The 26,597-nt window shown below is 37.2% G+C and overlaps 1 protein-coding gene across 4 annotated transcripts in view; it reads right to left on the bottom strand.

Annotated features, from left to right (window-relative positions):
• The window catches only part of GRID2 (glutamate ionotropic receptor delta type subunit 2), a 684,189-nt gene that overhangs the window by 519,730 nt on the left and 137,862 nt on the right, over positions 1-26,597 (bottom strand). For all 4 annotated transcript variants that reach the window (XR_010783485.1, XR_010783484.1, XM_066548056.1 and 1 more), the window contains exon 2: positions 23,285-23,440. Coding sequence is in view for 2 of the 4 variants with exons in the window: in XM_066548056.1 (XP_066404153.1) it covers positions 23,285-23,440 (156 nt within the window). In the remaining 2 variants the exon portion in view is untranslated. The remainder of the gene's footprint in view (positions 1-23,284; positions 23,441-26,597) is intronic.

Below are 26,597 nucleotides of genomic sequence, written 5' to 3'. Positions count from 1 at the left end.
CCTCTCAACTATTTCTGGGATACATCACTCCATATTACAAATGGTGTTTCCCTGGAAGGAATCACAACAGGTTTTGTATGAAATCAGATACTTGCCTCTAGCTGTAGAGAGTGACAGACAGCCAGGCTTTATACCCCTTGGGTGTGCAACTTTGCAAAGGCACTCAACTGCCAGAGTACCCATTACCCAGTGAGGGAAAAACGCTCCCTAGAAACACAGGTGCTTTTCTGCTACCTCACTGTTGAATCTGGCACAAGCCTCAACAATATTGAAATTACCAGTGCCAAAACGTACAAAAATGAAATTAAGTATAAATCCTTGTACTAAACAGGTGTGAAGTTCTGTGCATCCTGATACACGGGAAAAAAAATCTCTTTTTACCATAAAAACATGCAAGCAATAAATTGACATATAACAATAAAAGCAGCTTTTTAACCATTTTGAAGTGTCATAATTTTGCTTGTATACTACTTTGATGAGCAGAAGTTGAGTTTCTCAGTATAGTCAAAGCTGCACCATTAACATAAAAATGTATGACATCTATAAAAGCTAATAGGCATAACGCTAAAAGCTGCCAAGTATAAGAGCACAATAAAAATAAAAGCTTTTGCCTTCAGAATCCCTGTAACTGTGAAATCCATATCCATCAGAGCACTGTGCCCTACGTTACTTCACTCCAAATATAACACTGCCAGAAGCTTATTTAGCAGTGCTGTGAGTGCTCATTACATTTTAGAAACACAGCCACTCTTCAATAGATAAACTAACAAAAAAAAATACAAAATAGATATTTCACAAAAGGATTTTGAGTCACACACCAAACTGGGAGTGAATAAGTTTTCCCACTCTACTTTAAGTACTGCTACAAGCTTGGTTAAATGAAGTCTGGCATCCTGCATTATCTGTATTCATGCTTCCAGACTGATGACAATAGCTAATAAAGGAGAAATCCAGTAGGTCCATTAACAAAGGTTTTCTTATTAGCATCCTAAATTGTGGAATGTTTTATGTCTGTAGTCTGTCAGCTCCTCCAGCAAGATCTGATGTCTCTGAAGCTTTAAATTGCTCTCCAATTGACCCACTCATCTGTAGGTAAACATGAATTACCTCACTGGAATATATAGAAGATCAATAACAATAGAAATTGGACTTTATACATGCTTATCTCATCCCACAATTAAGCCTCAATTGTTCTACGTGCCTGTAACAGTGCTTGATGCTGTCTCTGACAAGAAATATAAAACATAAGCCTTAGCCTGTGTTTAATTAAGAAATCCCTGCAGTCCAACATGGATGGTTGCAGACTTATAAAATCACCACAAAAACTTATCAGTGCAGATGCAAAGGCTCATTGTTTCCATTTATAATGATTATGAGAAAAAAAGGATGATTGCCTTAACAAAAAAACAGACAATGAGAATAAGAACGTGCACACTGACAAACAAGTCAACGTAGGATGAGTAGAATTGTATGATCCTTTTAATAATAATAATAACACTTTTGTGGCATTTCCCAAACTGTTTTTAGTGGAGTAGGACAGTAGTGGATGAAACATGAGAATTGACCATAAGTCAGGCAAAAATGTTTTGCAATTTCACATCCCTGTTACTAACCCAGAAGTATCCTTCTCCTGGAACCATTAATGAATTCCCCTTGGATTATTATATTGCAAGCAAAAAAGGAAGAAAACTGTTTTTATGCATCAGTAAAGCACACATTATCTACTTCTCTCTCAATAGCTTGTCTTATCAAATGAGAGCTCAAACACAACCTAAACCTCATATGGTAAAAAAACTAAACAACAACAAGAAAAAAAAAACCAGAAAAAAGCCCCCTCCAAACTGTTATGAGATTTTTTAAGTCCATATCCATCCACCTATAGATGAAATTAAAGATACTATTAGATAATATACAATGATTCTTTAGAGACTTCAGGAAGCAAAATTCTTGTTCTATCTAATCACAAATGGCATTGGACAAGGTGATCTCAGGTTATCCTTTCAACTAAATTGGCTTTTGCTCTTTAATTCCAGAGTGAGAGATAGGAAGAGAGAAATGGAGAATGTAGAGAGTGGTCAAATAGAATTCACTAAATCGACAAATAAAAGCCCAAAGCAGGCAATAAAAAGCAGAGTTTGGAGGAAAAAACCATGGAGCCATACAGCAGCTCATGGGGCCTTGGCACTGAAAGATCTGCTCAAGAATCCCAAAGAGAAGCTTGGGAAGCAAGTACAGAATGCCATGCGCAGCAAACACAGGTGTTTTCTGGCAATTCTCCAGGAGCACATCCTGGCATTCAGGAGCACATCTGCTCCTGAATGTCTGTAGAGCCGAGACATTATCTCTACAATGCTTTCTTTGGAAGGAGTTCTTGATGTAGCAACATATTGGTTTGATGGAGCAAAAAGTTTATCTCCTTCCCAGTCATGCCAATTATAGCAGCATGACATGAACCTATGGCAGGACATTGGACAGTTACACCTTAGCGGAGGAAAGACACATTATTTGTGTATTTCGAAAGTGGAGAAAGAAGTATTATTTAGAACTTCTTATGGGTTGCAATTATATATCTCCTATCTCCTTTTACTTTCATTGCTGGAATCAAGTCATTTGGATGCCAGTGTCTCTTCCTCCATTCCTTCCACTTGCCTGCAAAAACCCTACATCATAGGTCTTTTCTCCCCTTCTCTCTCCTTGTAGGGAGAATATCAGGGACATTTTCTGTTTCCAGCAACTCTTGGTACCTTCAGATACCTATGTACCCTGTGCTGCCAGTATGTGTGTACCAAGCCGAACGTGAAGTCTTCCTACAACCAGACAGAGCAATGAATGAAGTGATGAGATGAAAGGAAACAGCAGCTCCTTCCATGTAGGAGTAGCATGAGGCGAAAAGGTGTCATAAAATATGTCCCTCTAGTCTAAAACTGTTGGACTGGGAGAGTGAGGTAACACAAAGTTGCCTGCAGTTACATTTACTGATAACCCGAATGTCAGTCACACACACAAAGTTGTCATACATCTCAAGCTTTGGATTCAGTTCTTCCCGAGGGCTTTGGGGCTTATCTGTTATATGGATCTACAGCTAAAGCACTGCAGAACTACTCCTCAGATTGGAAGATCTCATCTCATACCTGTAAATTTGTAGAACTAGTCCAAAATAGTTTTGAAGGTACCTAGGCGAACAAGAGTTTTGGACATTTCTGTAACTTCCCAGATACAAAATCACACTGTCATCAACTGCAAGAATCAATGGGACAAAACCTACAACCACAGGAAGAAAGCATGAACTGCCTCCTATTGGAGCCAACCTGCTGTCACTCACTGTCCATCAAAGCCAACAAGCTGAATGCCATTCCCACTCCTCTCCAGCCTGACATCGTCATTTTCCAATTTGGTCTATTAACACAGGCAAAGTCAAAAGCTGGAGAAACGGTCTAAAGCACTACTGATGTACACTATATAGCTATATAATGTCCTTATATACATACCATTGCAAAGTGTTTGCTAAGCTTCTTCCTGGCTGTTATCTAACATTTTATTTATATACATCATGCAGTGTAAATGCATGCTCATATCTTGAACAAAAACCCATAAATAAAATAGGCAACAAAAAATACAAGAAATTATTCAGTGCCAAGATTATCTGGACAGCTTCAAAGATACGGTCTCTCTAGATACTATAGTTTTGGGGTTTTTTTAATAAAGTTTCTTGTTTGCAGGGCTCTTGCTAGAGACCTTACAGCATTTACTTATAAAAATGCTTCCAAATGATAAAATCTCCTGTAAAACTGTATTTCTACCTAGACAATTTATCACAGAGCTATGTGTTTATAACTGAGCAGTGTAATCCCACAAGAAAAAATCTGTACCACAGAGGAAAGAGCCTAACAGTGGCTGCCTTTGAAAAAACCCCATGTAGGACTGTGCTGCTTATTTTAAACATGATTATGACATGCACTAATGCCATTTTATAAAGCAAAGCTTCAGACTTGGAGTTATTTTTTAATTATAAATACAAAAACCCCTTTGCTCAAGGGTTTAACTATGTCTGCATGGTATCCTTCAGGCCTCTTGTACAGTAAAATTAAAAATAAAAGAAAGGGACATTTAAAGCAGCACTGTGGCTGTCAGCCCTAAAGTAAAATTGCCACAATTGCTTCTTTTGCTGATTTAGCCCATGGATGCTCTTCCCAGGGCTCCCCTTGCCATACAGGATTTGCTGGAGGATGTTATCACTTGTGTTTTGAAGCTACTTGGTGAAGCATCCTGCTATTCCTTCAGAATCCTGCATTACAATTTACACAAAAGAAATAGACACTGACTGCTCTTCATCTGAAGGCACTAGTTCATCACATAAAAAATTAAATTTGCCAAAGAGCATAACAGTCACAAAAATAAATTTGCTCTCCCTTGGTTTTTCTCTTCCTACTTTTAAATAGGTAATTGCACTGCATAGGCTGTAATAATGCAATTTCCAGCAGGCCTTGGTAATTTGTTAGTAGAAAAAAAAAATTACACTGTGTGGTAACACCTTGCAAAAACAAATATTCCCAAAAGAAAGAAAAAAAACCTAATGGGCAGAAATTCTAACAGGCAATAAAAGATTAAGCAAGTTCCAAAAGAGACGAGTGACTTAGGAAAACAGCCACAAGTGAAAACAGCTTTTACTGGAGTTTATTACTAATGTACCTACAGTAATGTTAATGATTGCTCGGAAGTGGGATGACACAGCAGCCCAAAAAGAATTCCCAATTTTATCTCCTCCCCCTCTAACTTAATCTGGACTTTAAAAGTGATGCTGAAAATCAGAATCTTACAAATAGAAAGAATAATTCAAAGAATTTAAAAGCCTGGCAGAAAAACTTCTTTGATTTTTTCTGCTCTAAAGCCAAATACTCAACTCCCTACAAAAGATAGGTGAACAGGGAGGCCTCTGAGTGCTTTCTTGGCATGTTGCCATTAAGTGAACAGCAGCTGGTAATTAATAACCTTTATCTAAATAATAATTCATACAAGATTAAACTGGTCACAAACACTCTAGCTTGATGCTGTTGAAACCATTATGATGTAGTTTTAAAATCAGTGTTTCCAGTGAAATCATCCACTGGCCAATTCTATGTGGGTATCTTACAAGAGGGAGGTAGGAGGTGCAAGGATATTTGATCTGGTGAGTCACAACAAAACCACCTTTTTTTGTGATTCCTATGCCAAGAAAATTACAGAGTTAAGGATACTAAAACCTGTCTAAAAAGGAGAAGGTTAATGAAAAAAATGTCAAGCTCCTGCATATGATAGAGAACATCTTCATCAACTCCAGGTAAGTAATAATGACTATATTCACAATTCTGGCTTCCAAAAGGTAAAAACACACCAGGAGGACAAAAATAATAAAGAACATGTACCACTGTAAGAACAGGCAGGAGAGGAATCTTAATGAACTTAACCCACTTAGGGTTAAGGTCCAAAACAATGGTTTAGACACTTTGGCTATTTTCACATCCATACTGTAACTTCACACCAAGAAAATTTTGCCTGGCAGGAACACTTCAATAGAATTAAAAAAAAAAAGTTAGAAACTCTATATAAAATAAGAGAACAGTAGAATATGTATATTAGGTGCTAGTCAAACTATGAATTGGAATGAAGATGTACAAACAGGCCTGAAGAGGAAAGCATATACAGGTCCTGTGTGTGTAGCTCAGTACAAGGACACCAGCTTTGCTGACACACAGCTTTTTTAAGAAAACAGAGTCTTATATCTACCACCAATGTTACAAGTAGCATAATATAGCCAACACTCAGACATAGTGAAGAAACACTGCAAATACAGTACTTAGCATGGCCTTTTAAGTGAACTCTATTTTGGTAATAATAGCTCAATAAAACATGAAAGGTACAATTACACACTATAGATAATTAACTGCTCTGGACCAACTTGAATTTGATTAAAGAGATGCTTCTTCCCAAGTTGACATTCAGACAGAAAATTTTACATATTTATTAGTTGGTTGAAAATATTATCACCTTAGCATCTAATTTGGAGGATGCAGACCCTTTTGCTTGATAGATTTGTCCCCTAAGTTGGGAATGATGTTGCAAAAGGCATACACTAGCCATCAAAAATCCTGGAGTATTCCTGTCTCATCTTTTGTCGTAACTTTTGCAACACACAACCCACACATGTAAAAACTGCTGTCTTAGAAGCCCAGATCCTGCAGGCAGACATTGAATTAGGACAGATAAATTCCACTGTCACAAAATTTATACACTGCCTTTTAATACAGGCCATTTTTTGTTCCTCCATTGAAAAGGTACACAAGGAAAATGACAACCCCTCCCATTCCCAGCAGCAGAGAAATTAAGGAAAGGATTCAGCAGTGTTAAGTATGCCTTGGTAGCCTCTATTCATCCCTTTAGGTTTTTTTTCTCCTCCTGCAAACCTTGGAAATTAAATGAAGAGGCAACACAGCTGTAACTCCCTGCTGCTTTGTGGGTGTGTGGCAGTTCAGCACAGGTGAGCTTCTGACTGGTGCACTCGTTAAAGGCCCTGCAAGATTTCCCAATGAAGCCATAGCCAAGAATGCTATTATTACCCTACAGCCAATTAAATTACCACGTTCAGCACTGCTCAAGTTGTTATCTTTCAACTTTGAAAACACTAAAAATGCAAATTAAATATACATTGTATTAACTGAATAAAACATGAAGCTCTCTCGCCCTCTTACAATAATGCAGAGCAAGGAGCAAAAGGTGAATCAGGCAATAAACTTAGGCTTGGCTACCCTGTATTCAGAGTTTTAGTTCAAATAAACAGATCTAATTTGTTTATACAGCTACTGAAAACAACCAGACCATGATGCCAGAGGAAGTGGGTGAAAGCAACAAAACAGATGCATGACACTCAGGGATGTTTAATTCTTGCTGTTTACATACAATCCCCTTCTAGTGACAGCAATTATGATCCTCTGAAATCTCTCCTCCACCCTATCCCTGGATTCTCCAATCCGTCAAAAACACAAATTAATCTCAAAGGCAGTCACAGGAACTTCCAAAACTTGCCAATGGCAAGTGGTATTCTCTCAGTCTGGGCAAAATTTCTTTGTTCTACTTGGATATCTGTGTTTTTTGTTATCATAGCCTTGCTTTTTCTGAGGCATCCTCATCACACCATGGGGACAGCCACTCAGAACAGCCCCATCACTGATGCTCTAAGTCAGAGAAGAAGGCCGGGCTCTAGCTGGCACAAACAGAGACAGTGGGGGGAAAAAAGAGCACTACCATTCCTAAAAGGATGTACCTTCAGAATACACTTCTATCATTTTCTGGAAACAATCTCATTCACCAAGGACAAATGCTTCCCAATCAGTAAAACTAAGTGAGCATAATTCAAGAATCCTAAAAGTTAGCCAAGGAAATAATTGCTAATATGCTGGTACTAATTTTTAAAATAAAGATTGAAATAGTGGAGATTTTTCTGCAACACTAAAAGTGTTACTTCTGCAATGGTGAACGAGGGTGACCTGATAACTACAGGACTCTCACAACACTTTCAACCACACAAAGAGAATAATGAAAAATTATAGACTCAGAGAACAGTTTATAATTGCTACCAGTGATTCTGAAAAGTATAAAAGGCTGAGCTAAAGTGCAGGTACACTCATGGGGAAAGACATATTTTAGAATATATTTTGGAAAATTCCAAAGTAAGTCTTTGTATAAACTGCTATTTACCTGGAGAGGCAAGATTGCATGAAATCACAGCTATGCATAGAATAGCTGCCAGGTAAGCTCACAAGACAGCTTGGAATGAAACCTGAGTTACTTATTCTGCAGAAAACTAAATGCTGATCAAACCCTCATGTTGTACAGGAAGAGAACCAAGTAAAACACTGAACCAAAAGAAAGAAAAATTCCATGTTAAGGAGCAGTATGAAATTTTCTTCTGTTCCCTCCTAACCCTCTTCTCCTATCTTCTCCAAACTAAATGAGTTTACACACATGAAAATATTAAGCAACAAGAAAATGAAAGCATAATGTCCTAAACATATAAGGATTCTTTTCTATGTTCTCCTAACATTATGGTGAAACTTCACTGCAGGCAGTCTGAGATTTCAACAGCCTAGGCCCTACCTGCTTAGAAATTTGTTCCAAAATAGCAATTCTTAAGATTAGATCAGACATAGTTATTCCCATCTTAACTCATATCCTAGCTTAACACAAATTTCTCTGGGTACAAAGTAACCTTTGGCCCATTGTAAGTATCTTGTCACTAGTCCATATGACCAGAGCCCTGCAGATCTGGAATGAGGAGATCTGCCATAGGGAACCCAGCCAAGGATCACGCGCTCCTTCCAAATTTAGTGATGTCCAGAACACAGTCAGCAGAAAGACAAAAACTGATTCAACTATTTCAAAAGGCAGCCTGGAAAGAGCAAAGGTAAACCTCAGAAAGAAGGCTATTTAAATATTTATGCTCCACATATTTCGAGAGCTGAAATACAAAATTATATTAATCAAACTAAATTATTTGAATCTGTAGATAAAGAAATTCCAGAAATAATCAGACTGCAGGCTCTAAAAGATTTTACAGACAAGCTACCAGAAGCAGGTAAACATTTCAAAGTTCATTGTCATCGAAGTACAACATAAAATCAGAGAATCCTATTTTACTTCTCCAAAAAGTTTGATATTTCCAAAATGGCAATCTATTCTATCCAGATATATATTCCAGCTGCCAGATGTAATGACTCTGCATGTCAGATACATCTGCCAAGTGATTTTTATGCCAGGTAAAGCTTTGGGAAACATCAATTTCAAATGCTTAAATTGCTGCTAGATTGGTAGGTTTAACAGAAAAAATTACTGATGCATTTGAAGACAACATCTTGTCTACTCTTGTAGCCTTGGAAACAACAGCAATTTTATCACCAGTTAATATTCCATACGTATCCACACACATCTCTACCCAAAACTAGGGGTTTTTTTCTAACTATGTACATTCTTTTCCATTAATGTGTTGCTGGTTAAAAATAGTAAGAAGTTATAGACATGGCTGATTTGAAGAGAGATCTTCAGATTATCTGAAAAATTCAAATCTGTCCCTTTCTTGCAATATCATTGTTCAGACTTTCGGCACAGTCCAATAGAGGTTACAGGCATGGCTTTCTACTCAATTTCTATTCTGAAAGTGGGACCTAGAGAATTAAGTTTAAACCCTTCATATCTCTTTCTGTGATCTATACATCAATTAAAGGAGTACAACCCAACCCCATGGGAGTTAACTTTTCAACTCTTTTAATAGCATTTGAGAAGCATTCCTACTCAATAGAAATTGAGAAGAGGAAAAAAAAAAAAGAGATCCTGAATTAATCAGGCGCATTAGATGAAAAAGTTTTCAATTCATGACAAGCAGGGGCATTTCATGTTTCTATAAAAGTTTTTTTTTCATTTCCTTTTACAAAAGAGACAGATAAATATATTTTTAGACCTTGGGATGATATAATTTACTCTTGCTTGATAAATATTTACAGTTAAACTAAGCGTTGTTAATTTTGCATAAGTTCTTCTGTGCGTCACAAGTGAGGCCCTCAGAGGCTGCAATTCTTTCTTCTCCAGACTCCAAAAAGAGATTCTTGCATTAAAAAAAAAAAATAAATCTGTGTTGTTTCTTTGTCCAGCTTTTCTGTATCCTTTATAGAACACAGCTCTTTCCAGGAGATAATTATTTAGAACTAAACTCTTTTTGACTTAATTAAAAAGTCTGTTAACCCCTCCAGTAACCACACACAGTCACCCCAAAAACTTCTAAACTTCTCCAAGTCTGTCAAGTATGAACAGTAGTACAATTGTAAAGACTTACACTTATCTTTTGAAACCAAAATAGCCATCCTAATTCACCTCAAAAAACACAGCAATTTAAAAAGCTGAAGAAAGTAAGAATTTTCTAGATAAGAAACTCACATTCATTCTGTAATCCTGCAGCTCAGTAAAAAGTAGAGATCTCCTGAGATGCAGACATCTCATCAAAAATTGCATTAAAAGATCCTTTGCTTCAAGCTTGGATGTTGGTTCCTCAGAAACGTTCAAGTCCTCCTATATAAGTAATGTGAGCCTTGCAATGAAACCTGTACTGCTTCCCAAGTGGCTCCATATCACCAGAAGCATTCAAAATCTGAGGAGGGTGCAGAGCAGGTGGTCTTCAAGCCATTTTTACTGTGATACAGACAATAAACACCTACATTTTTGTTTACTTGGTTTCTGCATCTTCCAGAAAAAGCATTTAAAAAGTCATCATGAACTTTTTGCATTTGTCCTTTGGACAGTTTATCAAAATCTCTTGTCTTAACACCACAGCATACTAACATGCACATCAGTCATCTTTGGACAGGCATGAACAAATCTGTAAATATTGCTTCCATATTCTTCACTTTTTACCATCCCTCACTATTTTCCTACACATCAGTGGCAAACTTCAGAGCTTGTCCATTTGTGAGAAAGAAATCTTATCTGAAAACATACAATAACATTTTGTCTCATTTCCTACACTGTTTCTGTTGGTTTTTGACATGTCTTACATATGTAAAAATATTTTTGCATATTTCAACTACCTTTACTAATATTGCACACCTTTTTGCAATGTGAAGAATCTGAGTTTAAATTTGAAATTATTTCTGCTGAGAAGTGACACCCACCAAGATCTCAGCAGCAAGGAAATTTCACAGAGAAAACACTACAGTAACCTAGTTTTATTAATGTTATTTCGTTTCTATCTTCAAAGCCTCGACTCAAATAAAAATCACTGTAACAGACACACTGTTGAGCCTATGGATTTTTTTACATGTAATATATTCCAACTTGTACACAATTGATCACACTGAAGTTATCAGAAAGATTTGCTGAGACTGATCCTTCCAAGCATTAGTAGCCATACAGATTTTCAGAGGTAATCTGGAGTGAAGAATTTTTCACATTCACAAAGCTGGATAAAGACAAGTATTTTTGTTTTCGATTCTTATAGAAACATGTCATCAAAAATGGCCAGATACAGCAAGCCCTTTCAGATATAAGCAATAACCATCCAGAAACAACCAACAAGAACAAAGTAAGCAAGGGTAGAAGAATGGAAGATGTCATCCCTTAAAGAAAAGCACAAGAAGTTCTCTAGAAGCTGTTTGTGGAGGAAGGTACTATAGTTCAGCAATACAAGAATTCCCATGAAGGAAAACTATTCAAAATTCTGCTCTTCATTATCAAAGGAAATCACTCATCCACAGATACTTTGGAAATCACTTTTTTTTTCATGTTGCAAAATAAATTACTTCTCTAGTTCAGATAAAGAATCACAGAATATTCCAAGTTGGAAGGGATCCACAAGGATTATCAAGTCCAACTCCTGAAGCCAATGAATAGACAATGAGGAGGGTTCTACATGAGTTGGTCCCTTCATTCAACATTAATAGATATGAAAAACAAAAGGGGACAAACTTCCAAGTCACTATTTACTGCCAGTGACAGGACGAAAAGCTGAGCCTTTCTCCTTAAATTCCCTTCCCATTAATGCAAGAGGTGAGTAAAGTTTGTTCACAAAAATTTTTTCTTCAAAAACACCTTTTGTAGTCCCAAAAATACCGTCTATAAAGCACAAAGTGCACAAGCTGAAGGCACAGAGCACAAACACACAGGAAAACAGATTTCAAAATTCCAACTAACAAAAAAAAAATTAACATCTGGAATTTACAACTCTCACACAGAAGATACATGGGACCAACTCTTACAAGGTGACAATTTGTAAAGTAATAAACACTGTAAAATAACAAGACTTTAGTCTTACTATTTAGGTGGAAGTTCCAGAAAATAACTTGAAGCTCAAAAACTAATACACTGATGTGTAACTAGTTTTAAGAATGTCCTTAATATTACGAGTTCAGGAAGGACTACAGCTTTCTCATGCTTTTGGAAGCTGCTGCTTTCAGCTGCTCATTTCCACTTTGAAAGGGTTGTTTTCAAGGTGCATTCCTTACAAACATCACAGAACAATGAACTTGTTGATAGGTTTGACCAAGGAATCATGTCTTTCAAAGTCATCCCAATTGTAGCAGCAATTGTGTTACACAAAGAAGAAATTCCAAAACTCCTCTTTGAAGCATAGTTCATGTCAGAGCTGGAGCATCAGCAGTTGCCAAAGGAGGCTCCAGTTACCATCTGTGCTACTCCAGAGTCTGTTGTGGCTAGGAATAGAAGGTGACCCTGCATACTCACTACCCATACTCCCTGGAGCTTCCACAAGGAACATCTGCAAATACACAGAAATTTCTGACTTTCCTGTCAAGTCAGACTGCACATGAAATGAATGTCTAAGCAGCAAAAAATAAAGATCACCCAAAGAGAAGAAATATATGTGAACTGGCACATATGTTACATATATCAACCTAGCGTCAAGACTTGACACAGAAGTTGAACTTAGAAAATCTTGAGATGTGATCTTAGCAAGACCAAACATATTTACAAAGTACATTTTGGAGTTTTGATACTAGTTGTGCTCAAATTCCAAGGGATCTTAAGATTACAGAACTTGCTAAAGACAATTATGTTAAAACACATGGCCTTTCTTGCGAAGTTTATTGAAAGGACTAACTGAGACAAGACAGAGCCAGCATAATTTGCTACATCCACAGCTGCTTTCCCTATGCAGAAACCAATTCCTGAGAATTTTGATTCTATGGAAAGAATCATAACCTGTCCAATTGATTTTTATGTAACTTTGTGACGATTCAGAGCCAAATTCAAACAAGTCTTACTGATCTAAAGGCCCAGCAGACAGAAGGTTTAAGTAGTACTTTGCATCAATTATGACCACTTATTCTTCCTTCTGACAAAAAACCCACAAATTTTCACACTTAATTTTAATAATAAAGTTTCAAGCATGAGTACTATGCTAAGAAAAAGAAACTAAATAATGTTAGGGAAATTCTCCATGATAGAGAAATACTGAAAAATAAGTATGTTTTATGCTTAAAAAATCATTACTTGAGTGGGACTTTTAGAGCCACTCAATAACTGTGCATGGAGCTTTCCTGGATGCTTACCTTTCAAAATGTTAGTCCTCCAAATAATGAAATTCAATGAAAAAAATATCCCAACTGCATAATTCCTAGTAACTCAATATAATGCTGTTATCTGCTATTGGAAGGTATATTTTCTGTATTAAGAAAGAAGTAGTTGTAACTAAGAAAGAGTACAAAGAAAAGCCTATCCTTCCCCAAATAAAGGAAAATTTTTTTCTCTCAAGTTTTTTCTTGATTTGTGACTGTTTGTTTGGGGTTTTCTTAATATAAAGAAGGTAGAAGAATACAATTTTTAATGCCAGCTTAACTAAGACAGCAAAGAACATTACTTAAAAAACATTTTCTTAAGATCGTGCTTTCAGAGGCTTGTTTTACATTCAGTTATTTCTATTCTAAATCAAGGTCACTGTGTTTTGCTAAACCAACTGAGCTAGATGCTGCTTGCTCCTAGGTTATATAGGTATCTCTAGACTCTTTGCTGCTCTCACAACAGTAACCAGTTTCTACTCCATGGTGTGTGGAACTCAACCGGTTAAGCACACAGAAGAATACAATTTTGGCTCAGCATTTGATTTACCAGTGCCAAATTAAGAAGGAAAAACACATTTAAAGGCAAGCTAGCCTAATCAAAGCTGCATTATGCCTTCATCTGTACCAATTTACCCCCTTTTCCTTTCTATCAGAAAATTAGGAATAGCTTGGACCTCAGGAAGAAACTCAGATTTCATGTTTTAAATAGAACTAATGAGCCTTTTTACAAATGTCTTGACAAGTCCCTATTTTACATCACCTCACTGTTCAGATTGCACCCATTAGAGAGAATGTTAACTGTTACAACATAGGCAACTACTTTTTTTTTTTTTTTTTAACATCCTAGTAAGTCTGAACAGATTTGATTTTCTCAAAACATTCACCTTCTCTCTTCAGGAAACAAAGTTCTCAGGCCCTTTTACACTGAAATGGCATTTCAGAAGTGCAAAAGTCTCTCCTCCTAGGGCAGCTGTTTTTTTCTGTATTTGACAACTAACCATCATTTACTTTCAGCTCCTGGCATCCAGCATTAGAGCAAGCTGCTCCAATACCTGGCTGCACCTGGAACAGGGAGTTTGTGCTCCCCTCCCATGCCCTTAGCAAGGGCTGGCTACCGCAGGGCTTGCCACTGAGCCACAGCTTGCTACTAAAGACACAGCATATTTCTGAAAAACAAAGTAGCTTCTTGCTGGCTTCCTTTCCTGCACCAGGTCACAAAGGGATGGGAGGAACATAAATTGTTTACCTGTAACATGAAACTGCAATTTCTGAGTACAGCTCTCTGCTACTCTGAGGATCAAGCCCCGTACATCAAACCGCTCTTGTTGTGAAACGTAGTGTCAAGAGACAAATTTCTGCAGGCTTTTACTTATTTAGCTGTGCTTTGTGGCCTAGTACTCTGGAAGATTCGTTGTCATCTCAAACTTTTTTCCAGATGTCACAAGGCACAGCCATGACCTGCAGCCATATTTTCTGCTCTCAGCAATACCAGAGGAGCTACAGCCACCTGGCACATTTGGACAACCAGAGGTGCAGGATGTGAAAATGCTGCAAAGATCTACAAGTTTCTGGAGAAAATAAGCCCTTAAAGTAAACAAAATAATGAATACCAGCTGCCAAAGAAAATTAAGTCACTGACTTGGGATTGCTTAAGTATATCCCTGCTCAGGAAAGCCTTTAAGCAGGTGCTTAATTTCCACATCAAGTTAAGCCCCAGGTGTTAATTCTTTATACCCTTACATAAAGATTCCAAGCCCAAACTCCCACTCGTGTGTCAACAGAACATGAAAGGCTCTGCAAGACTCCCATTTCTATTCCAGGCTCAGAGTAAACGTTTTTTAACTACCATCAACACTACCTGTTTCATCTGCCCTCTCCAATTGCTGCACTTAGTGTGGAATCCTTCAGAGCGGCTTGGCTCACTTCAATATTCTTTCAGACTACACAATGAAGAACTTGAAAAGATGGGATTTTTAGGAGAGAAACAAGTTTCAGAAGAGCTTGTAATCACAGGAGCTAAAGGTCCACCGACAGTCAAAACGAATGAGCATTAAAATCCTACAGCAGGCATTCTTTCAAAAAGATAACACAAAAGGTTAGGTTATGGTTTTCCAATACCATTAGTGTTTTAATAAAACTGTTCCTAGTTTCGACATCTGTCCTTATAACTGCACTGTTTTGCCCAGATAATTTTTCATGAATTGATATTTAGTCAAAATTACTTGGTAGTATACAATAGAAAGGGTCTAAGTAACAGGGAACCAAGCTAAAACATAACTAATTTTCCCATCTAAGAGAATGACCTCCATAATTCACTTCAGGCTTCACCTCCAGAGTTGTCATGGCTCATTTCCTCATTACCAAAATTAGATTTTAAAACACCACTGTCCTCCATAAAGTACACTTTGGTTATACAGAGAGAGAGAGGGAGAGAAGAGTATGATAGATACCCTTTTGCTTGATAGATTTGTCCCCTAAGTTGGGAATGATGTTACAAACGGAAGATTTAAAATTAAAATTATTTCAAGCACACAAATACCCAATTGCCTCAAATACAGACTGGTCTACTTACTAAGAATACAGTGACCAAAGAGCTAACAGGTTATAACAAAATCAGCTTGCAGATGAAATAAAATATTTTTGAGAAGAGAATCAAGAAGTGCAAGGAAGGCTCAAAGGGGAGAATTAAATTAAGAAATTAATTGAAATTAATTAACTCTATTGACTTTTAGACAAGCACTGAAATACATAGATGCAGCAAATATGGATCTGTAAGGAATTGGATCCCTATTTGTATGGTGAAACAAGGACCGGATGACTTTCACTTAATTCATAAAATTTAGCCAGGAGAAACAAAAGCAAAATCTCCAATTAAGATGATGAGAGGACTCAGGAGGACTCCATACAGCAGAAAGCAGCTGAATGCAGCAGTTCATTGCTGGTAGTAACCAAAACCTGCTGGAAGCTTGCAGGCTGTGAGGCCTGTCTGGGAATATACACGTCTGGTCGGACAGAGATGATTGACTGCTCCAGTGATTTTAGTGGACATTGCTTCACAAAAAAGATGAGAAGGAAATCCAGATAGTGTGTCCATTACTTATTTAAGGAGATTACTTTAGGGGACTGATAGCTCAGGGTGCTAGTTAAATAATTGGCATCTAGGAAGATGAAGCATCTCTCATTTACTTTGTCTCTATGCTTCTGTTTGTTAAAATACCCCAAAAACCTCCAGGCACAGTGGCTTTAAACGTTTAAACATACTACTGATATCGTTTAATCACATCACAATCTGCATAGCTCTCTAAAAAGTAAACCCCAACAGTGTGTCAAAGTACATTAACACAGCAGACTGAAGCTCCGTGCTTAATGTATGAAAACACATATTGGGCACTTGTGAACTGCAAGTGGAAACATGTCTATTGCAAAATCAGAAATGATCCAATCTAGATTTAAAGTGTAAGTACTGCAGAAAATCAGCCTGTCCAGCTTTTCCTACAGTAATGTGATAAAATCACTCTGCACCTTGCCATCAAAAAGCATCACACTTGTCGACGGGGTATTTATTAATTTATTTGATCCACCTTTTTAAAAAGGGTTAGAGGTTAATAGTCTCACAGTCACATGCTTTTCAAGCAACAGCCTGGGAAAGAAATTCTTTCAAGCCTATTAAAATTCCTGCCTGTCACTTGAAAGTGGAAGCTCTGATAAAAAAATGTCAAAATCTGCCATAAAAATTAAGTCAAGCCAAACTCTGGCAACTGAAAATGGCAAATGGCATCAGTGTTAGGAAAATCACTCCTGCTGTTTTCAAGTCATGAGAAAGCTGGGGAAGGTGGGCGGGGGAACACTCCAGAGAGGTAGTGGTGGGTAATGCAAACTCTGAAGCCCAAAGTCCTTGGTGCTTCACAAACACCTCACACAAACACCTTCAGTCACAGCGTTGCATTTGAATGCTGCAATGCAGCCAAGTGTAACGGGGGATGTTACCAGGTCTCCTGGCCACCTGAAGAAAAGTGGTTTCCATAGAAACACTAGCTTTCTTTCCTTAAACCACAACAAACATGCAGCATTCCTAAAGTGTGCATCCAGCAGGGATTAGGTGCTCTGGGAGACAAAGTAGATAACAGCACCTAAAGGATGCCAGGATCTTGCCCTAGCCTTGAGTAAGACTCTTGCCTCCCCTCTTTGGCTCAGCAATTTGGAAAGCCTACTGCAGAGAAGGCTCTTCAATCACCATAATATCTATAGCTTAATTTCTCACTTGGTTTAAACTAGCCTGAAAAAAGCCATTCCTGACAGGCTGAGTTTTTTTTAATTTCTTTTTTTTATGTGGATTTGGGGACATTTTTTGAGCTGAGCAGAAATTATTTTAATCTTCTAGCATCTGAAAGTCTAGTGCAGTCTGCAGCTGCCAGAGTTTGCTTTCAAACTGGAAACAAAGATAATGGAAGCTATCTTATAATAGAAGAAAACATTATTACAGAAAGAATTTGGAACTAGAAAACATTGGGGCTCAAAACCCAGAGGCTGGAGAGTGATGGAAATCTTGCAATTACTGCATCAGCTGTACCACTCTGAGGCCTTTTTGAGAATAAATCTGACCTCCTTTTTACAGCCTCCAGTATGTTCTGAGTAGATTACTTCCAGGCAAAGGAAGGTCACGAGATCTTGGAAATCATTGCTGAAAATGTGTTAAATGTGCATCCTACTCATCCTAAACAAAACCTCTACTACATGTCCTTTTCTACTTCCATCAGTGGTCACTCCTCCCTAATATTTTCCTATGCAACCACTGCCTTCCCAACTGTCAGGATGTTATAACCAGTGTATCAGGATCTTTTTTCTTAAGCTGTCAGCACTTGGACTCCCATGGTACATTTATGCAGATTGCAGATCTGATTTCGTGGGGTTAGGAAGACTTAAATGAGAATAAAGCCTGTGTAAAGGAGTAGGCTCCTGACCTGACACCTTTTAAACAAAGAAAAGTGCTGCAACTGCTGGTACATTATGAGAAAGCACAGAGGACAGGTAATTCAAAAAATCTCCTATCATATTATCTGGAGTGCTCAAGATAGAAGCAATTTGCAATTGCCAACACTTCCAACAGTTTCTGATTTTACAAAGGAGTTTTATATCATTATTAAAATGCTTCTCCTCCTCTTCTTCCTTGAGTTTTTATAGCTCAGATCCTACTTGATGTTTTCTTCCTCCTCAGCATATCTTTTCACATCAAAATCCATTCTATCAGGAAATAAAAAAGCATATCAGAAATGAAATGGAGGGGCAGTGAAGAAGCTCAACCCCGTAAAGGTTTAATCTCAAACCAAACATGTACTGGTTAATAAACAGCACAAGGAAGGCTGAGAAATATCAAAAAATAAGTGACACAAAGTGAAAGAAAGTTTAGCAGTCCATGAAATCTGTGGATTTAAACAGATTTCTACAGTGATCAGAGAAATGGGAAAGGACAATCTTATTACACTCATCAAGTCCCAAAGGCCAAAGCAGATGTATCCATCAGGTTGTAATTTCTGACCATAAAACTTTGCTTGAATAAAATCCTGCATGTGACCTTCATACATATTGCTGCCCTACAAACCTCTGTTGCTCTACAGCTGAATCCCATTTAGTTATGACTCACTGCCTTATTTACTTCACTGATCACAATAAGCTTTCAAAAGCCATTACGAAGGCTTGAGTTGGTGTCTGTAAACATACTCTGGTGACTACCCTGAATGACAAAAAGGTTGGGTTAGGAAAAAAAAATAAAAATAAGCCTCACACATATGTGATTGCAGTAGGAAAATGTGTTCAACAAAGTTAATTTCAAACAGCTTCAGTCAAACCTATTTGTCACATGTTATAGGTAACTTATAGAACATTGGATTATTATAGAATTATCATTCAAGATAAGTAAAACATGATATTGTCAAAAGAAATTAAAAAAGAGTTAGGAGAAAGGAGTAAGATTAAAAAAAACCACTAGCACTACATGAAAAGAAAATGTTTGCCATGAGGTTAAAACATGGCCAATGGATCTCCAAGGACAACACACATCTTTGGCCAAGCTCTGACTACTTTCCAGATGCTCTGGATGCCTCAAGCACTGCAAACTCATGCAGAGTTTGCTCCCTAACTCTTGGTGTGCAAGTGGAAACGGCAGCACAAAGGCTGAGGAAATGTGCTGCTCAAGGACATGTGTCAGCACAAGCCAAAGCATTACATCTGGTCCAAGCCACCAAAGCCACCTCCCTTACCTTGCCACAAAAATGCAAAGGCCATCACACATTTTCCATCAGCCATTCTGCTACTATATGGTTGTACTACTAATGACAAATTAAGGACTGGAGCAAACAGCAGGCTCTGAACCATAAAATTAAAGCTTTAATTATTAGTGTATTGAAGTAAGCACCAGCCTAATAAAATTAAGAGAAAGATAAGAGAATAGAGTGATTTTCTGACAAACGAGAAAATAAGTGTTGTATTCATTTCAAGCAAATTTCCCAGTGAAAGAAAAAAGTGCTCACTGAAAAGAAATAGAGAAGAATGTTTTTTATATTAAAAAAAACAAACCTACAGTTTAAGTATATGTAGAACTCAAACCCTTTTGAAGGCCTGTCCCACCCCTATTTAAATACTGCTGTAAATTGGAGTCTCACAGGAAAGGAAGTAAAGATTATACTAATATATATTATTAGCACCAGTATGGATCTGGATCATAATTCCTTGTTTCATAGTGCCAAATCACTGCCTAGCTGCCATACAATACCTGACTATCCCTACTTCTTTTAATGTCTATATTCAAAGAAAACTTAAGTTTCTGCTTTTTCTTTGTGGTACCCGACGTGGGCACAGCATAAAAAAGCCAAATCACAATATTCTCCCTCTCTCAATCACACAGGCACACAAATATTTTAGGACACCACACAGAAGAGTACTATAAACATTGTGAAACATTTTGTATTGACAAAAGAGGAAGGAACCTGCCATGTTGGACATTTCCACAGCTGTTACTGTGACCAATCTCAGCAACTGGGCTGCAGCTTCCACAAGGGTATGGGATAAAGCACAGTTGCTGCTGGCCCTTTCTGTGGCCAACAGAAGGAAAGACTAATTTTCCTAACTTAAAGAACTTCACCTCCTGTTTCTGTGCACTGGAACATGCCCATAAATGATCCCTGAGGGCACTTCCAGTGATATTATGGGGCATGTCACTCACAGGTCTTCTAGGATAAAACCACTCAGCTTTGCTATAGTATCATCCCCCCAATCAGAGCTATTAAAGAGATGCCCTAAGGTACAAGTGGAAGACATTTAAGGGCACTGTAATAATTTATAAAAACAGATTCAGAGGGAAGAACACAGTACTGCACAGCTGGCAATCCTCTCAAATTATTTATTTTTACATCCCAAAATCATTATGAAGTGTCTGAGTATTTCTGTTTACATTGTTTGGGAGTTACTTGCCAATCTCAATAATAAAGTGAAATAAAAGATTTTATGCAGGTTGTCCATTACTGCATCATTACGAAAATAACTCTGTGCCTAATGTCTTGTTTCATGACATCTTTGCTCATGACTTGTTGGATTTCTGAAATTCACAGTCCTAGGCAAATTCTTTATCCTTCTCTATTCACTGAAAAGGGCAGTTTAAAGACAATTTTAGACCAATTTTAGACCAATTTTAAGCTATTATTATTAACCTAATGCTTTAAATAAGCATTTTACCAAGCATTAAAAGTTGGCAATTTTAAAGGCTCTTCTGTAGTTTATACAATGAGAAAAATGTCAGAACTTTAAAAAACTCCAGATATTGCAGCCTAAAACAAAGCAAATTTCAAGCAGTTTATATAAAAATAATTAAAACAAGCAAATAGTAAATTAAATGAATAGTATATTTTTTGAACATTTAGGCTGTGCTTGATAGGAGAGGCCACAGACCTCAGACTCAGTGGTGTTATGATTCCAAGGAAAGAGACATGCTTGCATGAACAAGGCAAGCTTGAGAATACTCAGTCACACACTGAAAAAGATCAGATTTAGTCTTGTTCTAGCATTTCTTTTATAAATAAAAGACCAGAATGGCCTGATTGTTTAAATGAACGTTTTTCCCGGTGTTTACTACAGCACATTTGTGCTAAGCATTTGTCCCAGTTATAAACCATGTCAATATGCCACTTTTACCAATATGTGGCAAAAGTTAGAGTGGTCCCCTCCCCTACTATTAACATTTATAAAAAATACAATTAGGAGCAAGGGATTAGTGGTATAGAGATACAGAGAAAAGGAGAAAGGCAAGAAACTGGTGCAACGTAATCAAATTATTACACTGGAGCTGCTGCCTGTGTTCAGTTAAAACAAAACACATTGACTCTAGCATAATATTTTAACAAGCAAAATGTCATCAAGACATATATGCAAAAGATTAAAACCTTTCTTCTTCACTTGGATTATTCCAAACAAAATACAGGGCTCTTAAAAAATAAGGAATATGATATCTGCTAGGCATGCAGCTGTATTTGACCATGCATTTACAAGAAATAGGTTTTACCGGAAAATATTGAACTCATCAATATCATAACAGACCTTTCATTCACCCACCAGATGGTAATGAAATTTATGTCAAATCTGCTCCATCCACATTTCAAATGTTGACTATACTTTCAACAACAACAAACACAATTTTTGCATAAAATAATAATTGAATAATGAAATATTGGATCATTAACTCCTTTGATAGTTGTACTTTACTAGGCCTTCCTAGATTCTCTAAGTCACAAATAAGGTACTTAAAACATAATTTTGTGAAATAGTTGGCAACTACTCCACCACAATGATACAGGAAATAAATAGCTAAGTTTCAGAGTTAATTAATGCTAAGCACAGAGCATCACCAACATTAGCCATCCTGGATTAAAAAAAAAAAAAAAAAAGGCACTCAAATACCAACAATGTAGAAGGCATCTTAAAAAGACAGAGTTCACTTAGTCATTTTCCCCTCTGAATTCTACAAGCATCAAGTAGTTCCAGTTTCCATATTAGCCTTTTCAGATTGAAAGAGATGAAATTGATTCTAATTGGAATACTCTCAAAATCATGTCTTTTACTGCTTCAGCCATATCAAGCAAAGACTGCAATGCTTCTCATTACACAGATCTATCTACTTGCAAAATTTGACAAAAAAATTACTAAATCACTAAATTCTCAAAAATTAAGAATGTCATTGGTAAAAAAAAAACAAAAAAAACCAAAATAAGCATTTTCCTTAGCATTGCCTTGTCAATAATCCATTGAAACCAAACCTTTGATTCCACAAATATTGGAACAACTAACCGCATATTTCCCTTAATTCTCAAGCATCTATACAGAGCTAGAAAATCAGCAAAATTTAGGGGGTTTGTTAAGAAAAGTTTAGTAATATAACTGAAATAAATAACTTCGGCATCTCAGGCAGAAGTCACTGTTCCAGAACAGCAAAGAAATAAATGCTTAAACCCCAAATTTGAATCCATATTTCTCAAGACTTGTCCCAGCAGTCTTTCCAGAGAACTGCTCAGTCACACCAGTGATTTACTAATCCAGCTCAGAGGGATTTCAAATACTATTTTCTCTTATCATCCTGCCACTATCACAGGAGCCCAAAGCAATGTCGTCATCCCTTGTCCAGTAATTGTGGAATGACACAAAGGACAGGCTGAGAACAGCATCATGTATTGGGCACAGGCAACTTGCTGAATCTTCAGGTTATCTCTAATCCCCTCTTTAAAACAGGTAACCTTCTCAGGTGGGTGGGCTGAAAAGGTTATCCACGCAACAACCTTTGTTTTCCAACAAATTGCCATTAGTTGCCCAAAATTAAACCAAAAAGTAGTAGGAAGTAGTCATCATTTTGGCAGTAACTTCCAAACAGCCTGGAAAAGGGGAAAGAAGTAGGCAAAGTGTGTCTGACTTCTTTATCACATTTCAACAGCCTATACATAGAAAATGGATAAAAGCTGAATTTATAGCTTTAAGTCACTAGGACCAACAGAAACCAAAGCAACTAAAACCAAAATTAAAGATACTATTTGATATTTTGAATAAAAGAAGCCAACAAAAATGACAAATTCCCATAAAGACAGGAGACTGTCAAGGTAATATTTTACATGTCACAGCAGAAACAACAATAGGAAATCTTTTTAGTGTCCTACCTTCTTGAACTGCCTGGAAAGGATTGTTGCCATCCACAAATGTCACTGAACATGTGATTTTCTCTGTCTGTAAGATTTCATCATTCTGGTTGAGATCAGCTACTGCCATTCGAAAAACTTCCTCATCTTTTTTGGCAGATTCATCAAAAATTGCCCCTGTGGAGGAAAGAAAGAACAAGAACAAAAATCACATTGCACCTTTCATCTCCAGTATCCCAAAGCATTAATCACAAGCACTTAAGACATTTCTTTGCTAGAACATCATCTCTTCCTCATCTTTAAAACAAGGTTCTCTCCATACAGAGCCCAGAAGTTGTTCCACAATATACAGAATTTTTATATTCTGACATAATTTAAGATGTATATTGAAGGAAAGCATTGATGCCAGCTAGAAATATTGGGGGAAACTAGTTAGGCACAAAGCAAATGACCTGCATAAGAACATGGCTATGAAATGAGAATTGAGTTTTTTCCAAAGGTGCCATTTAATATATTGGATGACTACAGTGGGCTAGGATCTACATTTAACATCATGTCTACTGACAATCAAAAAATAGAAAGTTCAAACAAAGTGAGAATAAGCCTAAAAAGGTAGCAGCACTGGGAAAACGAGGTAGAATTGACACCCACAATCAATAGACAGGTCAGGAGCCAATATAAATTATTTCAAGTGTAATACCTCTAGGATTTGCAAAACAACAATTCCAGCTAATAGTCAGACTCTTGAAGTCAATAAGTTAAATTTACATTTAAATGGTTAATTAAAATAAGTACTGCCTATATAAATCTCACAGAAAGTGAATCTTCTACCTATTTCTTCTAAACATTTAAGCAGAACATTACAAACAGGCAAACAAACTCAAGAGGAGCTGGCAGAATGAGTGCCCAACTCTCATTTAGCCAATGCTTCAGGTGTATTGAAAAAGAATTCTAAAACTAATCCAGAGTTTTCAAGGTTTTTTTCTTTTTAAACTATAGCATCACTTTTAGCATCACCAATTTCCTATCATTTTACACTTGCTTTTTGTATTAACTATTTACCCAGATATGGCTCCAAAAGTCCTATGAAAAACACTAGATTCTTTGAAACCTTAAAATCAAGGCTATTAGATTTTCAAGCACCTTTAAAGCTTTCAATCTCAGGCAGTAGATTAGAGAGACAGAAGGTCTGCTTTAAAACCAGACTTTTGAAAACTGTATTTATTTATTCTTGAGTGTCTGTTGTCAGTACAGAACTCAGCAAAGGCAGTAAATGTGTCAAGGCGAACAAAGACAACAGAAAATGCTGATCACTGAAGGCTGCAGGTAAGCACCCACAATCAGAGCTGGAAAGAACTGAAAACTATTCATTTAGAGGAAATGGCTACTTTAAGACAAATCAACTTCATACACAGTGTTTGCTGTGTTTTTCCCACTGACCTCCGACACTCATCTCACTGCCAGCACCACTCATCCTTCATGAGCATCATCTCTTCCTACAGTTTGACCGCTTTGACTCCAGCATTTTCCCTCCTGAAGCTCCTACCATCTGGAACAGCTGTTCTTTACCTCTCCACCTCATTCACCTGTCATCTCTGTGCAAATCTCAGTTGAAAACATTCGTTTTTCCCCTTGCCCCCATTCCATTTTTCCCTTGTTTTATTTAGCTCCATAAAGCAAAGCAGCGCACGGCCAAGAACACGCTCGGTATGCAAGATGTTACAAACCCTGTCATCTCCACAAAACAGCTATTTGTGGATATATGCAGCATTTAAGGGGACAAAAAACTGCCCAAGACACATCTTAAAACATGTTTTCTTGCCTCATGGAACTGAAACCAAACCCACACAGGCTTCACTTGGGGATTACACCCATCCTGATAATAATGACACAGCCCTACAAATATTTGAAGGAATGATTCTATGTGGCTACTTAGTAACAAGGGTAAAATTAAGGGGGGGAAAAGAATTAGAAAATAATTATAATAATTAGTCAAATTCTATCCCTGTAGAGTAACTCTGCCACAAATGTTATACTGTAAAGTGAACATAGACAGATTTCATGCACACACAAGGCAGCTATTGACTGTGTTGCAGAACAACATGGCAAAACAAAGATCTTCCAGCCAAGACTACAGAGTACAGCTTCTTATTCAACAGATGGGAAATACCACCTTAAGCCAGGCTTGGTCCTCAAAATAACCCAGGCCATTTATTGAGTAGAGATACAGCAAAGTTCCAGGTAACTAGGTTTCTTTTCTATGTGTCATCATAAAAAGCCCCTTCGGCACCTTTGCCCTTTCACTGGGCAACTGAGGGCTGCTGCCAAGATAATCCTGGACTGGTGAATCCATCGAGATTCTCAACAGATGAACCTTCTTTGCAATCTTGTCCTTCTTTCACACACAGGTATTCCTAATAAACTCCTATGCTTTTTTCCAGTTTCTCAGCCTGCAAGAAATCATACCTCTGGCAGCACTCAAATGTATGAGGGACTGGGCTAGATCTAACCCCATGTTTTTTCACAAACGCTGCTCTTTCTCACCTGAGTACAACACCTCCACTTTTGCTCTTAGCACCGCTTATGTTTTTACGGCTTCATATTTCAGACACAAATTTCAAAATCTCTCCTATAACCAATACTGTATCTGACATTTTAAAGAAAGTACCTCACAGAAGCAACATCACACATGTTCTAGTGTAGGAGTATTACCATAAGTAAAACACATATCTAAGTGAATTGCAAAATAAATTCTCAACATGGTTCGTGTCTGAGCATCCAAGCAGGAATTCAATTATTTTCCTTTAGAAACTCAAGCCTTATTCATTACAGTATCGAACTTCTCTACACAGAAAGCTTTTTAAGATATAACAAAGATTGCAGTGTTCCTTTCAGGAGATGGCAGTGCACAACAGTGCACATGCATTACACTTTCAAATAGCAATAAGAGAAATTGTATTACTTAATTGATTCTCAAAATTTAATTTCAGTTGTTATATAAAATTGAAAACCTAAAAACAAAACAAAGTCAAGCCTGAATAATTTTAAAATTGTTACTATTTTCAGATATATACATAATTTTATGTCCCTGTTTCAGCTGCTTTTCATGCATCTGTATATCTGTCTATATTACAGATGGGGTGGAAGAGATATTACTTTTGCTTGTTTTTTAAAAGAAAAGCCATTTCAATGAAAAGATGGATGGGATTGTTTGGACAGTGCTAACGCTGCTGGAATATTATCCTTTCACTGTCATTTCAGGAATTATCTCCTAGTTTACAGGATTGATCTTTCTGATGTGAAAGAGGTATATCAAAATTTTTACCTCTAGCTC

The sequence above is a fragment of the Molothrus aeneus genome, chromosome 4 (genome assembly GCF_037042795.1).
Source record: "Molothrus aeneus isolate 106 chromosome 4, BPBGC_Maene_1.0, whole genome shotgun sequence".
Lineage (NCBI taxonomy): Eukaryota > Metazoa > Chordata > Aves > Passeriformes > Icteridae > Molothrus > Molothrus aeneus.
The sequence above is the reverse complement of the archived record's forward strand: the minus strand, read 5'-3'. Positions and strand labels throughout refer to the sequence as shown.